Consider the following 13,828-nt stretch of genomic DNA (forward strand, 5'->3'; position numbering starts at 1 on the left):
GAATCTGGAAAATTCTGCTGTGCCAGAAAGCAAGAAAGCTATCAAAGACTATGAATTATCAACAGGACAATGTGATTTTCCACATAAGAATTCCACCTAATGTAAAAGGAATAACAATTAGAAAAAATACCAGTTTTTCTAGTGAAAAAATGACTAGTGAAATAAATGACTCAGGTAACAATGATCAACGAATGGAGTATCAGTGACTGAAAGACTGACTGGGAAATTTACAATGGAGAGATCAGGCCTACTGGTCTCTGAACATACTGATCAATCTTAGTACCACTAAAGTTGGGGCCACTATATACTATATGCCTCCTAATATGATACAATACAGAGCATTTATGAATCAGAATTGAATCAAACTTACAGGGCCAATTTTCATTTTCAGGAAATATAGGGGATAGAGGAAGAAGACAATGACACCACAAGAAAACAAAAGACAAATCCAGATTTTTGGATATTCAACAGGAAAAGTGAAAGTTTCTACAACAAGTCAATGACATAAAAAAGGAAAAAACAAAACGAAACTAGAGGGAAGGAAATGGGACTACTACATTTTTAAAAGGCATAATAGCCAAATGCGATGTGTGGATCTTGTTTAAATCCTGATTAGAACCAATCAACTATCCCTGAGACTATCAGGGAAATCTGATTATGGACAGAGATTAGAAACTACAAATAAATGATTAAATTTTTTACATATGATAGTGGCATTGTGACTGTGTAAGAAAACATCCATATTTTTAGAGGTGCACACTGTAGTAGGGAAAAAATAACATGCTGTATGGGATTTGATTTAAAATTACTACAGTAGAGGAAGAAATGTACACAGTTTAAGCAAAGGCAGAAAAATCCTGACAATCTGGATATTGGCTACATAGGCAGCAGTTTATCATACTATTCTCTCTACTTTTATATATACTCGAAAATATTCTTAAAAAAAAAAAACACCTAAAAATGAGAATGCAATTAGCACCACATTAAACATCAGTAGTAGGCACAATCTAAGGGTCACCAAGACCAACAGACTTCTCTTCCTTTAAAATATGTATTTCATAATGAAATACTGACTTATATAATTGTTAAGGACAAAAATGAATTATAATTGCTCAGATGATCATGTCAAGGCTTTTACATTTGCTTCCATTTGCTTACTTCATGTTTAGTAGCATTCCAGGACAAGTTCTATATAAAGGATTTCTAAATGAAATACAATAAAAAATAAAGGTTTTTCCAGTTTGTCTTAATATATGTCCAAATATTAATTCAAGACACCAGTACATATAATTACATATAAAATGTACTTATATACAGACACACACACACAGGCCATATAGAAATCAACTACCCAGCACAGAACATGGTTTTAATTCCCTTACCATCAATATTAAGCATCATTTTCCACATGGCAGGCCGAACAGACTGATGGAATCCAAACCAAACTTCCCTGCCCCCTCCCAGAGGGTGGTCATATCCTTCTGGAGCTGAGAAAAAGGAACGCCCCACAGGCGTATATCTACAAAAATTAAAATGGCATGTTCAATCTTTTCCTTCCCATTGAGTATTTAAATCTGCAGAACAGGTGAGTCTAGAGGATATAATCTTAACTTATAATAATGCCTCTCATTATGAATATATGAAACTAAACATTTTCCAAATTTGTGAAATCAAAAAGCAACCACTCAAAATGAAAAAACACCATCCCTCACTGAAATTCTCTATATTTAAAACTAATATTTGAATAAGATTAAATTTTATTTAAAATAGTTTTAAAAAATAGTTCTAACCTTAGAAAATGCTAAAGAATAAATAATTATTGATCAAAAAGCTACTTCTATAAATGTTGTTTGTAGGACATAATATTTTTCTTTAAAAAGACACACTGATCCTATACATATACAAATAGATATATATATACACATGTGAGATGCTACTGTGATTAAAAAAGTAACAATTTCAACACACTTTGATACTATTATACAAACAATGAAATTACCTTTAAAACACGGTGATTTAACTAAAATACTAAAACTGATAATGTATCAGTTAGTTAAGATTTATAGCTCCTAAGAAAAAGGGTTAGACATTTTTTTCTGAAAAAAATAGCTACGCTAATGATGTGCATTTACTTTCACAAGTCAGAGAATTTTATGTAACTTACTTCTCTCAATGAATTTGTATGCATGCTATTCTTCAACTACGATAATCAAAATATACAACATCTGAAGGTTAACCAAAGGAAGACTGCACAACCTACTTTTGGGAAGAAAGCTTTCACACTTAAAACCTAAAGAGGAAAAAAAAGCCAGAAGCACCCACTTCATGGAGGGCAGATGTCGTAGCACCACATCAACGGCATGGACAGGATTAGTGCTGATTGGCTTGTCTAATTCCAGTGGCTCTGGCAAGGTCCGTCCTGTCAGTACTTCATGTAGTAGGTGCCAACTCACCCGAGAGACAAATTTGATTGACACCTTGAAAGGTCGATCTTTTCCACCTTCCCCAGGTAAAGTAACATCTAAATCTACCTGTTGATGGGAGAAGAGTCAACTGGTAAAAGTTTTAAAAGATAAATACAATAATTTTTAACTGATACAAATATTTAAGAGAAAACAAGGCAAATATAAAAAAAAAAACAATCTCAATGTGAAATCGATAGACTAAAATGTAAATAAGTTATTTATGCCAGCATTCTTTGTCATTGCAAAATATGGAAATTACCTAAATGACCATTTAGGCAGATATTAAAAAAAAAGGTAACGGAACTGCTATGGAATAATTTCCAAGCTACACTGTTATGTGAAAAAAAGCAAGTACAAGAGATTACAAATAGTATGCCATATTTTATGTGAGAAAGGGGGAAATGGAAAAATATTCATATATCTGCTTATTTTTGTAAAAAGAAACACAGAAAGCATGAATCAGAAACAACAAAAAAAAGGGGTTACTTTCAAAGGATATGAAAGAACAGATTGGAAGAAATAAAGGAAGGATTAACAATTCTGAGTATATTTTTCAGCTTAGTTTTGACTTTTGGAAGCATGTTAAATTAAGTTCTATAACATTAAAAAAATAAAAATAAGATCAACAAGGATGGAGAGAAAAAACTAAAACTGAATAAATACAAAATCAAATGAAACCAAATGCATTTCAAACAAATAACATAGCCAGATTGAAAGAATATTAAAAAAAAAAAAAGAAAGAAAGAAAAGAAAACACTAATTCAGGTAACTCCTGAACATAATATATTTTGACTATACTCTTGGTTAGGGGTGTGGAGGAGGGGTGGGTGGGAAAGAACTGCATACAAAATAAAACCTTAAACTCTTACTACTATGTTTGTTTTCTGTAGTGATATAGTGTAGTAATTCAGAAACTATTTTATATGTACTGTAGGACTGAACAAATAAGTAAAAGTGGTAATATTTTGGAGAGTCAGGGGTTTAAAGGAGAAGCAAGACACAAATATGCAATGTAGGGAGTAAAGGAAGAATCCTTTTGGGATAGACTAGAACTGGAAGAATCAGTTTGAATTCATGATTTCCAATAAACATACTGTACAATATTGCATACAATAAGTGGTACTTGCAGGATACATATGTTAGGTTTATTATATGAATGTAATATTTATTATCTGTTTTGTTTATCTATTTACTTATTTATGTATTTATATTTTCTATCTCTGTCCATTGAAAGGGCTTATAAGCACATATACCCCAGCAGCAATGAGCACATCCAGTACCCAGATTTTGGTTTCTAAATTGTATTCCCTAACTAAAAGAAACCAGGGTACCTTTGAGATATGGCTGTTTGCAGGACTACAGCAGGGAAAACACAAGATGAACCTGGAACATCTTGTGCCCAAAAGTAAGGAAATACTCAAAAAAAAAAAAAAGATGTGTCATGACAAAAGCACACAGGAACCAACTTAAAGGGGCTGCCACAGGCAAAATCTGGGACAATTTGGGCAAATAAATAAGGATAAAGAACTAGAAGAGATGAAAATGTGCTCCCTTACAGTAGAATAACAATGATTAATGTAGAAGGAATGACAGAATTAGAAAATCACCATTACTACATAATAATAAACCTTCCAAGCAAGAATCATCAGCTACTAAAAAAGTCTAAAGAGAAATGGGATTCTTAAAAGTATCTCCCTTACAAAAATTAAAAACTTTGGTGCATCAAAGGACACAATCAACATAGTGAAAAGGCAACCTATGGAATGTGAGAAAATATTCCAAAACATATATCCCATGAGAATACATAAAGAATTCCTAAAACTCATCAACAACAACAAAATCAAATAACCCAATTAAAAAATGGGCAAAGAAGCTGAATACATATTTCTCCAAAGAAGATACACAAAAGGCCCATAAGCATATGAAAAGATGCTCAACATTATTAGTCATTAGGTAAATAAAAATCAAACCCACAATGAGATATTACCTCACACCCAACAGGATGACAACTATCGAAAATTCAGAAAACAACAAATGTTGGCAAGGGTGTGAAGTATTTGGAACCCTTGTCCACTGTTTGTAGAAACATAAAATGGTATAGTCACTATGGAAAACAGTATGGTGGTGTCCCAAAACACTAAAAATACAATTATCATTTATATGATCCAGCAACTCCACTTCTAGGTATATACACAAGAGAACTGAAAGCAGGCATTAGAAGAGAGATTTATACACCCATGTTGCATTATTGCATTATTTTCAATAGCCAAAAGGTGTTCATCAGTGGATGAATGGATAAACAAAATGCGGTATATACATTCAATGGAATATTATTCAACCTTAAAAAGGAAAGAAATTGTGACACACGTGACAACATGAATGAACCTTGAGGACATTATGCTAAGTAAAATAATCCAGTCACAAAAGGACAAATACTGTATGGTTCCACTTATACGAGGTCCCTAGAGTAAATCTATGTTCAAATGGGAAAGCAACCCGAGTGTCCATCAACAGATGAACGGATAAGTAAAATGTAGTATACACATACAATGGAATACTATTCAGCCTTAAAAAGGGAGGAAATTCTGACACATGTCACAACATGGATTAACCTTGAGGATACTATGCTAAGTGAAATAAGCCAATCACAAAAGACAGAACACTATGATTCCACTCATATGAGGTACTAAGAGAGGTCAAATTCATAAAGACAGAAAGTAGAATGGTGGTTGCCAGGGCCTGAGGGGAGGGAAGATGGGGAGTTAAGTGTCTAATGTGTACAGAGTTACAGCTTTACAAGATGGAGATGGATGATGGTGATGGTTGTAAATGTACTTTGACACTGAACCATACCTTAAAAATGGCTCAAATGATAAACTTTATGTTATGTGTATTTTACCACAATTAAAAAAAATACGATCTCCCCACAAAAGAAAGAAGAATAACTTGAAAGGAGAAACTTGGCAGATACCAACTTAACCAAGTGATCGAAGTTAACATCACCATTAATGGAACAAATACATATTATGTGCCTCCTGATACGATGCACTATTAAGGAAAGAACACTTACATAATATTCCTGCCAAAAAAGCTTACTCAGAATCTAACCAAGAGGAAGCACCAGAAAAACACAGAGGGACATCCTACAAAATAACCTGCCTGTAATCTTCAACCATGTTAATGTCATAAAAGAAAAAAAAAAAAAAGGCTGGGAAATTGTTCCAGAATAAAGAAGACTAAAAAGACGTAACATCTAAATACATTCAGGAACCTGGATTGGATTCTGTACTAAAGGGAAAAAAAAATGCTGAAGGACATCATTGGAATAAATGGCAAAAATGGAATAGGGGCAGATTAGACAAAAATATATCAATGTAAAATTTAGGGAAGTTGGTAACTGTACTATGGTTTTTATCCTTGCTCTTAGGAAAAACACATTAAAGGGCATAATGTATAAAACCTACTCTTGAATGGTCCAGGAAAAAATAAGTATGTATATGTATCTCTATATATAGCTGTCTCTATAGATACAAAGAAAGTAAAAGAGAAAGGAAAGAGAATGATAAAACAAATGTGGCAAACTTTTAAGAACACTGATGAATCTGGGTATACATGAGTTCTCTGCATGATTCTTACAACTCTTCTTTGAGTTTGAAATTATTTCAAAATAAAAAGTTAAAATAGATAAATGATACATATATAGACTACAATAAAATGGCAATAAGTGCATTTAAAAGACATTGCAAAAGTATAGCTTTCTGATAAAGGAATGCCTCTTACCCCTGTAGTTGCCACAGGAAGTGGATTGGCTGTGTAAAGGCTTCTTTTTCCATCATAAACTGGTCTACGGTCCCCAAATATAGTTACTTTAAAATGCTGAACCATTGAGTCAACCACCTCCCTAAAAAAGGGAAAAAATGCATTCATATAATCCTCTGCATGATGAAATACAAAAATCTTACCTAAAGTAATTTCTTACACTATTTAAAGCTGTCCAAATTCTAAAAGATAATCATACATGGTAAAGATTTTGCTTTCAGGACCATGGCTTAGGATACCAGAAAGATTGATTTCTAGAAGGGATGATATGAATTTCACAAAAGACAGAGAAGAATGAATCCAGTGAATTACTTAATCATTTTGGGACACAGTTGACCTGCAAAATATTATCCTTATAAACTGATCCAAAATCCCTTTCACCATCTCTAAGCACTACCTGACACATTCACCTCTCTTTATCAAAGAATATGATGCTCTTTCCTTTGTGCTCAAATAGCACCTAGTACATATATCTATTAGAACACTTTCTTCACTGTATTATAATTATTATTATATACTTCACTTCTACTAGACTGTGAGATTTTAAGAGCAATAAACACACCTGTATCCTGTACCCGCCCCATTCCTCTACCCACCCATTCTTCCAATGGTATCTAGCCAGTAAGGATATTTTGAAACCTCCATTTTTTTACCCAGCAAACATTTTTATCCTATATACTTACATGGAATGATATTAAAGCTTTTTTAGACATTTAAAAAAATTTGCAGACTACAGAGAGAATAATACCAAATATCCACAAATCAATATTTATTTTTACGTACACATAATTTGTAAAAGCAGTGGAAAGATATCTAGAAGGGTATGTACCAAACAGATACAGTGGTTAGTTACCTCTGGAGAAAGAAGTGAAGAGAAGAATGATTTTTTATTTTGTTTACACAATCTAAATATATTACAATGACAGTACACTCACATAGTACTGGTATAATTTACAATACATTTAAAAGAATGGGAAAAATATTCAATTCTAGCCCAGTGAAGCAGAAGAGAAAGGAGAGAAAAAAGCATTTTCTGGAACAAAATAATTAAGCTGATTTGATACCCAGAGGAATTTTCCAAATGCTCAAAATTTCTATTTCCCCGCCTTTCAATTTTATTTTGCAAGTATTTCTTGCACCAGTCTTCTACTTTCCATTCCCAATTACCATCATCCTAAATTAAAACCTCATGTTCTAGTACCTGAATTATTTTAAGTTTCTTGTTTTTTATGCCTTTAATTTTTTCTTCTCCGGCCCAACTTATATCCCACTGCCAAATGAGTCTCCAAACCCCACTTTTATTCTCCAGGTACAAAAGCTTAAGTTAATCGTGCTCCTCAGTTCATGCCACATTATCATCATTCATCTATATAAGACTCCTCTTCTAACTAATTGATTTCTTTCCTTCCATATTCATTTCTTATTCCCATTCTTCCTAATAAGTTATTTTTTCTAATGTGTTTGATAAACATTCTTCTGTTTGCATATATTCCTAACTTTAACCTCTGCACTAGGTTTTTAAAATCTGTTCACGTTGCTGTGGGACACTTAGGTCCTTGTGATGCAAAGTACTCCACATGCTGTCTACTTACTCTCCCAGCAATACAGACTCAGAGAACAGTCAGCCACCAAAACAATGCTACAATGCAATATCCCCTTCTATGTCCCCTTATGAACTTGTGTGAGAATTAATCTCCGGCTATATATACCCAGGAACAAAACTGTTAGGTCCAAGTGAATTTTATCAACTAAATGATGAAGAACTGCCAAACTGCTCTGCAGAATGGCTGCACTGAACAATCCTCCTGGAGGTTCCTATTTCCCTACATCCCAGACAAGATTTGGCATTATCCAGCTTTGCTTTCTAATTTTTGCTAGCCCAGTAAATTATTTGCCAGCCCAATAAAAGCTTGTTTTATTTAGATTTCTCTTATTACTAATGAATTTGAGCATCCCTTCATTATTTGTGTTTCTTCTTTTGTGAATTCCCTGTTTGTTTCCTTTGTTCATTGTCTATTGGGGTCCCAGTTTTCTTGTTGAATTGAAGGAGTTTCTTTGATATTCTAATGTTAATTCATTTAACAGGTTTAGTTGTTGCAAATATCTTCCCCCAAATGTTACCTACCTGTTAACAATGTCCATGTATTTACTGAACTCTTTAATGCTGTATCATCAAATTAATCATTTTTTAACCTTATGGTTTCACACTTTTAAGGTTTTAAGAAATAATTTGCAAATATTAACTCACAAAGATGTACTATGTTTCATTAACTCTATAATTTTATCTATATTATGTTGGTCACTAATCCATTTGAGGTTCTTCTTTATAAACAGTATTATGTAAGAAATCAATTTTATTTTTCTCCCTACCAGTCTTCCCACACCATCTACTAAACAATCTATATTTAACTGATCAATTTATAATGCCAGTTTATCTTATTAAGTTCTGATCTGAGTTCTCTATGCTGTCCCAGTGGTCTCCTTGTCTGTTCTTGGACCAGTATCATATGTTTTCATGATTACTGGAGTGTTTTATTATGTTGTAATGCGGGGTAGGGCAAGTTCCTTTTCTTTCTCTAAGATATCAATAACTTGGAAATTCATGGAAACATTTATTCAAAATAAATTTCGAGTCCTCCCCCACTGCCCCAAACTATCAATACAATAAGGAAAAGAAACATACCTAGTGCCCTACATATAGTAAACAATCAAAAAATATCTGTTGGGACTTCGCTGGTGGCGCAGTGTTTAAGAATCCGCCTGCCAATGCAGGGGATACGGGTTCGAGCCCTGGTCTGGGAGGATCCCACATGCTGTGGAGCAGCTAAGCCCGGGCGCCACAACTACTGAGTCCATGAGCCACAACTACTGAGGCCCGCGCGCCTACAGCCCCATGCTCCGCAACAAAGAGAGGCCACCGCAGTGAGAAGCTGTGCACCACAACGAGGAGTGGCCCACCCCCCACCCCCACCCCCGTCACAGCTGGAGAAAACCCGCACACAGCAACAAAGACTCAACCCAGCCAAAAACAGATAAATAAATTTATTTTTTTAAAAATCTGTTGGTTAAGAAACCCTCAAATAATACAAACTCGAGAGACAGGGCTAGTATGCTAAAAACAAATTAGTGTATTAAAAGCTACTGACAAACTACCACAATAAACAAAATAAAAGAAGATGAAACATAATATGGGTAACTGTAAAGTCTAAACACTTATGTTTGAAAAGTTCAACTGCAATAAGAACAAATTAGAGGATCTAAACTTACCCACTGCTCTCCTGCAAAGGGGATTTAGGTGACTATAAATCCAAAATCAACTAATACTGTGATGTAGTTTCTTCAGAATTAAAGAACTCAGGTTGCATATATTCAAATACCCAGTATAAGGCAGGTAACCATCCCATCAAATATTACACAGGTCATTTCAAACTGGAGTACTCTGTTCAATTTGGAAAAAACTTAAGACCCTAACAAATGAAATATAATCATAAAAAGGTAATCCTGATAGAAACTCACATAATATGAGCAAAAATAAATCAAATTAAGGACTCTTAGTCTAGAATAGGAAAGAGTCAAAGGAAATTAGAGAAGTCTTCAGCTATTTTGACAGACTGTCATGTGAAAAACTGCGTATCTTCCTTGTATGGGAGGACAGAATTAGGACAAATAGTTGGAAAATATTAAGAAGCTAGATTTTGGAACAAAAATTTCCAACATTTGCTAACCACCAGAGTTATTCACGAGTGGATTACACTATCTCATAAAGTACCTGAGTTCATCCTTGCTAGAACTGTTCAAAAAGCACTTATGTCAGAGAAGATACCGACTAGAAGATTGAAATGAATAATGTCTACAATCCCCTCTAACAGCAAAATTTAATTAAGAGAATATCAAATAATGAAACTGCAGATCATAGCATCAGATACAGAAACTCCTTTATAAATAATTACACTAAATATTGATTTGAACTTAAGGCTTCTGAGCCTTTACAGAATGGTATTAGAATTCTATGTACATTGGGCAATTTTAACTTTAATCTCTTACTAATATGATACAATTAAATGATATATTTAGACTTTTAATGGAACTTTATTATGCAAATTAACAAAATGACAAACGCAGGAACTGCAACTTGTCTTTTTTTTTTGCGGTACGCGGGCCTCTCACTGCTGTGGCCTCTCCCGTTGCGGAGCACAGGCTCCGGGTGCGCAGGCTCAGCGGCCATGGCCCACAGGCCCAGCCGCTCCGCGGCATGTGGGATCCTCCCGGACCGCGGCATGAACCCGCGTCCCCTGCATCGGCAGGCGGACTCTCAACCACTGCACCACCAGGGAAGCCCAACTTGTCATTTTTTATCTCAAATGATACTATAGCAAAGCGTAGTTTATTAGAATATTCATCAGGCAGGCATGTGAAACTAGAGGAAAAACTCTCTAAAACAGTAATTTATCTAGTCATCTAGTCAGCTGTAGCAGCAAAGGTACTCACTATATATTATGAAGAAAGTTTGAACTGAGAAATGGCCAACTTGAGGAGCCTTTAAAATATGTGGTAACATATGTACTGGAGAAAAAATAAGTAGACATGAGTTTTTAGTCCCACTCTGCCACTAAATTGTTGGGAAATTTACTTGGCTTCTCTGAATTTAGTTCCTTTATCAATAAAAATGAGATAATAGTCTCAGGGCTGTTATAGAGACCATGTGGGATATTAGTGAAAGTACCTTGGGGGAAAATGGTAAATATGTATCATACTATTTTTATATAAAAATTTAAGCACAATTATCTCAAAATTGTACTTCAAGAATGATACTGAGGTACGGAAGTCTTCCTAACAACAAACATACATTACAATGCAGTAGCATCAAATATAGTAAATAATACAAACAATGAATTCTGCTAATTAACAGAAACTGTGAACTGAATTTTCCCTACATTGTAGTTTGTGGAGCACTAGTCTTTTATTATAACAATGAACAATGAGGGGAGGAATCTTTTGTTCAAATGTAGAAATTTCAGGATAACATTTTAAGTGTGTACTGTTAAGCCAGCTTCTTAGCTTACAATAAAAAGTAAAGCTACCAAAACCAAAATACATAAAATATTTTAACTTCTAAAGCAGTATGCAGGAAAGAAATTTGGGAAAGAAAATCTGAGTAACTGGTGTAAGAACTTCTAACCAATCTTTAGTGGCTTCCTTTTTTTTTTTTTTTTTTTTTTTTTGCTGTACACGGGCCTCTCACTGTTGCGGCCTGTCCCGCTGCGGAGCACAGGCTCCGGACGCGCAGGCTCAGCGGCCATGGCTCACGGGCCCAGCCGCTCCGCGGCATGTGGGATCCTCCCGGACCGGGGCACGAACCCGTGTCCCCTGCATCAGCAGGTGGACTCTCAACCACTGCGCCACCAGGGAAGCCCAGTGGCTTCCTTTTACTAATAACCTTAGTCTGAAGAGGGAAGAATTCTTGCAGAGAATAATATGATGCATTTTTGTAGAACCTCAGGACAGAATTTTAAAATCCTGAAGAATATCTGGCAATCACTACAAAAATGGAACCTCCCTGAGTACATTAGGTCTTACACAGGGCTACAGCCTACCTTCCCACTCTTACCTCAACCACCACTTCCTATATTCTGGTACCAAGTCTTTTGACTCCATCATGCTCTGGTGCACAGACTGTAAAGTAAAATTTAATATTGTTTTCAGTAAGTTCCACTTTACCACCTGACTCATACAGCAGAAAAATGGTAGGAGAGGGAAACTTTAACGTAAAAAGGAGAGGAAATTATTTTCCTGTTAATTGTTACTATAAACTCACAGAGACCCATCTTCATCTTGTTTTTAGGTACCTCTTAATTCTCTGCTCCCAAAAGGTAGAATGGGAAATATTATTTTAGTCTTTAGGAGAAAACCTAAAATAGTATTTTCCTCTAAAAGTGACTATTCACCTTAGTTTAGTATTCCCAGCTACAATAAATTAACCTGCCACTATAATACAGACAGAACAAAGGAAGGTTGCTAAGGTATAACAAGACACTAAAATCACCCAGAAGTTTATAAAACACAGCAAAAACAGCTGACAGCCTCTCCTAGTATCCTTCTAACCTCTAATTTATCTTCATAACTCTGTACCAAGTAGCAGAGAAGGTAGCCATACCTTTGCATCAAGTTAAAGTTTAAAGATGCAGAGTAGAGGAGAAAGGAGTTATACTGTAGATCAACTTTTTAATACCTTATAAAATTTGTAGTACATCAGAGCATTTTACCATAAACTATCTTCACTGCTAATTCATATGGGTGTGAATTCTTTCATAATCTTATATAACCACACTAGCTAATCTAGTAACCATTTCTAGTATTCACAAACAATTGATAGATTACTTTAGACTGAGCAACAGATTTTTAACTCAATGTGGCTTAAACTAACAATTCTCCTCTAGAACACTTCTCCCTCAGGCCACCATTGACTTCTTAATAGACATAGCCTCTTTTCAGTCTCTACGTTCCTCGCTTCTTTTAGCATTTGCCACTGTGATCAATCCTTGAAAATCTCAATCCGTCCTTTACTTTCTCTGAAACAGCTTCTACTTTGTCCTGGTTCTCCTACCTTTGCAATCTCTAAGTGTCTTCACTGGCAACCTGAAACAACAGTATCCCCAGAGATCTATTCTCAGTTTTCTTATCTTGACGCTACACATTCTCCCTAGCTTTTAACTATCACCTATATGCTGACACATCTCAAATCTCAATCTTGACTTATTTCCTGAGCTCTAGGCGCTTATTTCCAATAATCTATTGAACTTATCCATTTTGATGTTTCTTACACAATTCAACCTCCAAATAGTCAAGAGACAATAAAAAACTTGGTCCTTTCACCATCTGTATTTCTGTTAAAGCCATCAACATTGTACAAGCAAGGAACTATGAAGCCATTCTTATCTCTTCCCTTTCTCTACACACCTAAATTATTCATTCTTCTTCTAAATCTTACATCTAAGCCTTTGCTCCACCGCCACTGCCACTGCTACTAGTTAAGTCTTAGAACACACTATCTCTAATCTAAAAAAGTAGGTACCAAACACGAATTTGAAAAGATACAAGCACCACGATGTTCATAACAGCAGTATTTGCAATAGCCAAGACATGGAATCAACCCAAGTGCCCATCAACAAATGAATGGATAAAGATGTGGTGTATGTGTGTACACACACACACACACACACACACACACACAGATAATGGAATATTACTCAGCCATTAAAAAGAATGAAATTCTGCCATTTGCAGGAACATGAATGGACCTAGAGAATATTACGCTTAGTGAAATAAGTCAGACAGAGAAAGACCAAATACTGTATGATATCATTTATATGTGTAATCTTAAAAATAATACAAATGAATGTATATGCAAAACAGAAACAGACTCACAGCTATAGAAAACAAACTTCAGTTACCAAAGGGGAGTGAAGAGGGGGGAGGAACAAATTAGGGCTATGGGATTAACAGATATAAAGTACTATGTATAAAATAGGTAAGCAACAAGGATA

At 34.9% G+C, this 13,828-nt stretch overlaps 1 protein-coding gene across 1 annotated transcript in view; it reads right to left on the reverse strand.

Annotated features, from left to right (window-relative positions):
- Positions 1–13,828, reverse strand: part of AGO3 (argonaute RISC catalytic component 3) — a 117,437-nt gene that overhangs the window by 72,513 nt on the left and 31,096 nt on the right. Inside the window, exons 3-5 of the mRNA XM_030869363.2 lie at positions 6,246–6,366; positions 2,323–2,531; positions 1,383–1,519 (exon numbers count right to left, since the gene is read on the reverse strand). Of these exons, the coding sequence (XP_030725223.1) occupies positions 1,383–1,519; positions 2,323–2,531; positions 6,246–6,366 (467 nt within the window). The remainder of the gene's footprint in view (positions 1–1,382; positions 1,520–2,322; positions 2,532–6,245; positions 6,367–13,828) is intronic.

Source organism: Globicephala melas, chromosome 1 (genome assembly GCF_963455315.2).
Source record: "Globicephala melas chromosome 1, mGloMel1.2, whole genome shotgun sequence".
Classification (NCBI taxonomy): domain Eukaryota; kingdom Metazoa; phylum Chordata; class Mammalia; order Artiodactyla; family Delphinidae; genus Globicephala; species Globicephala melas.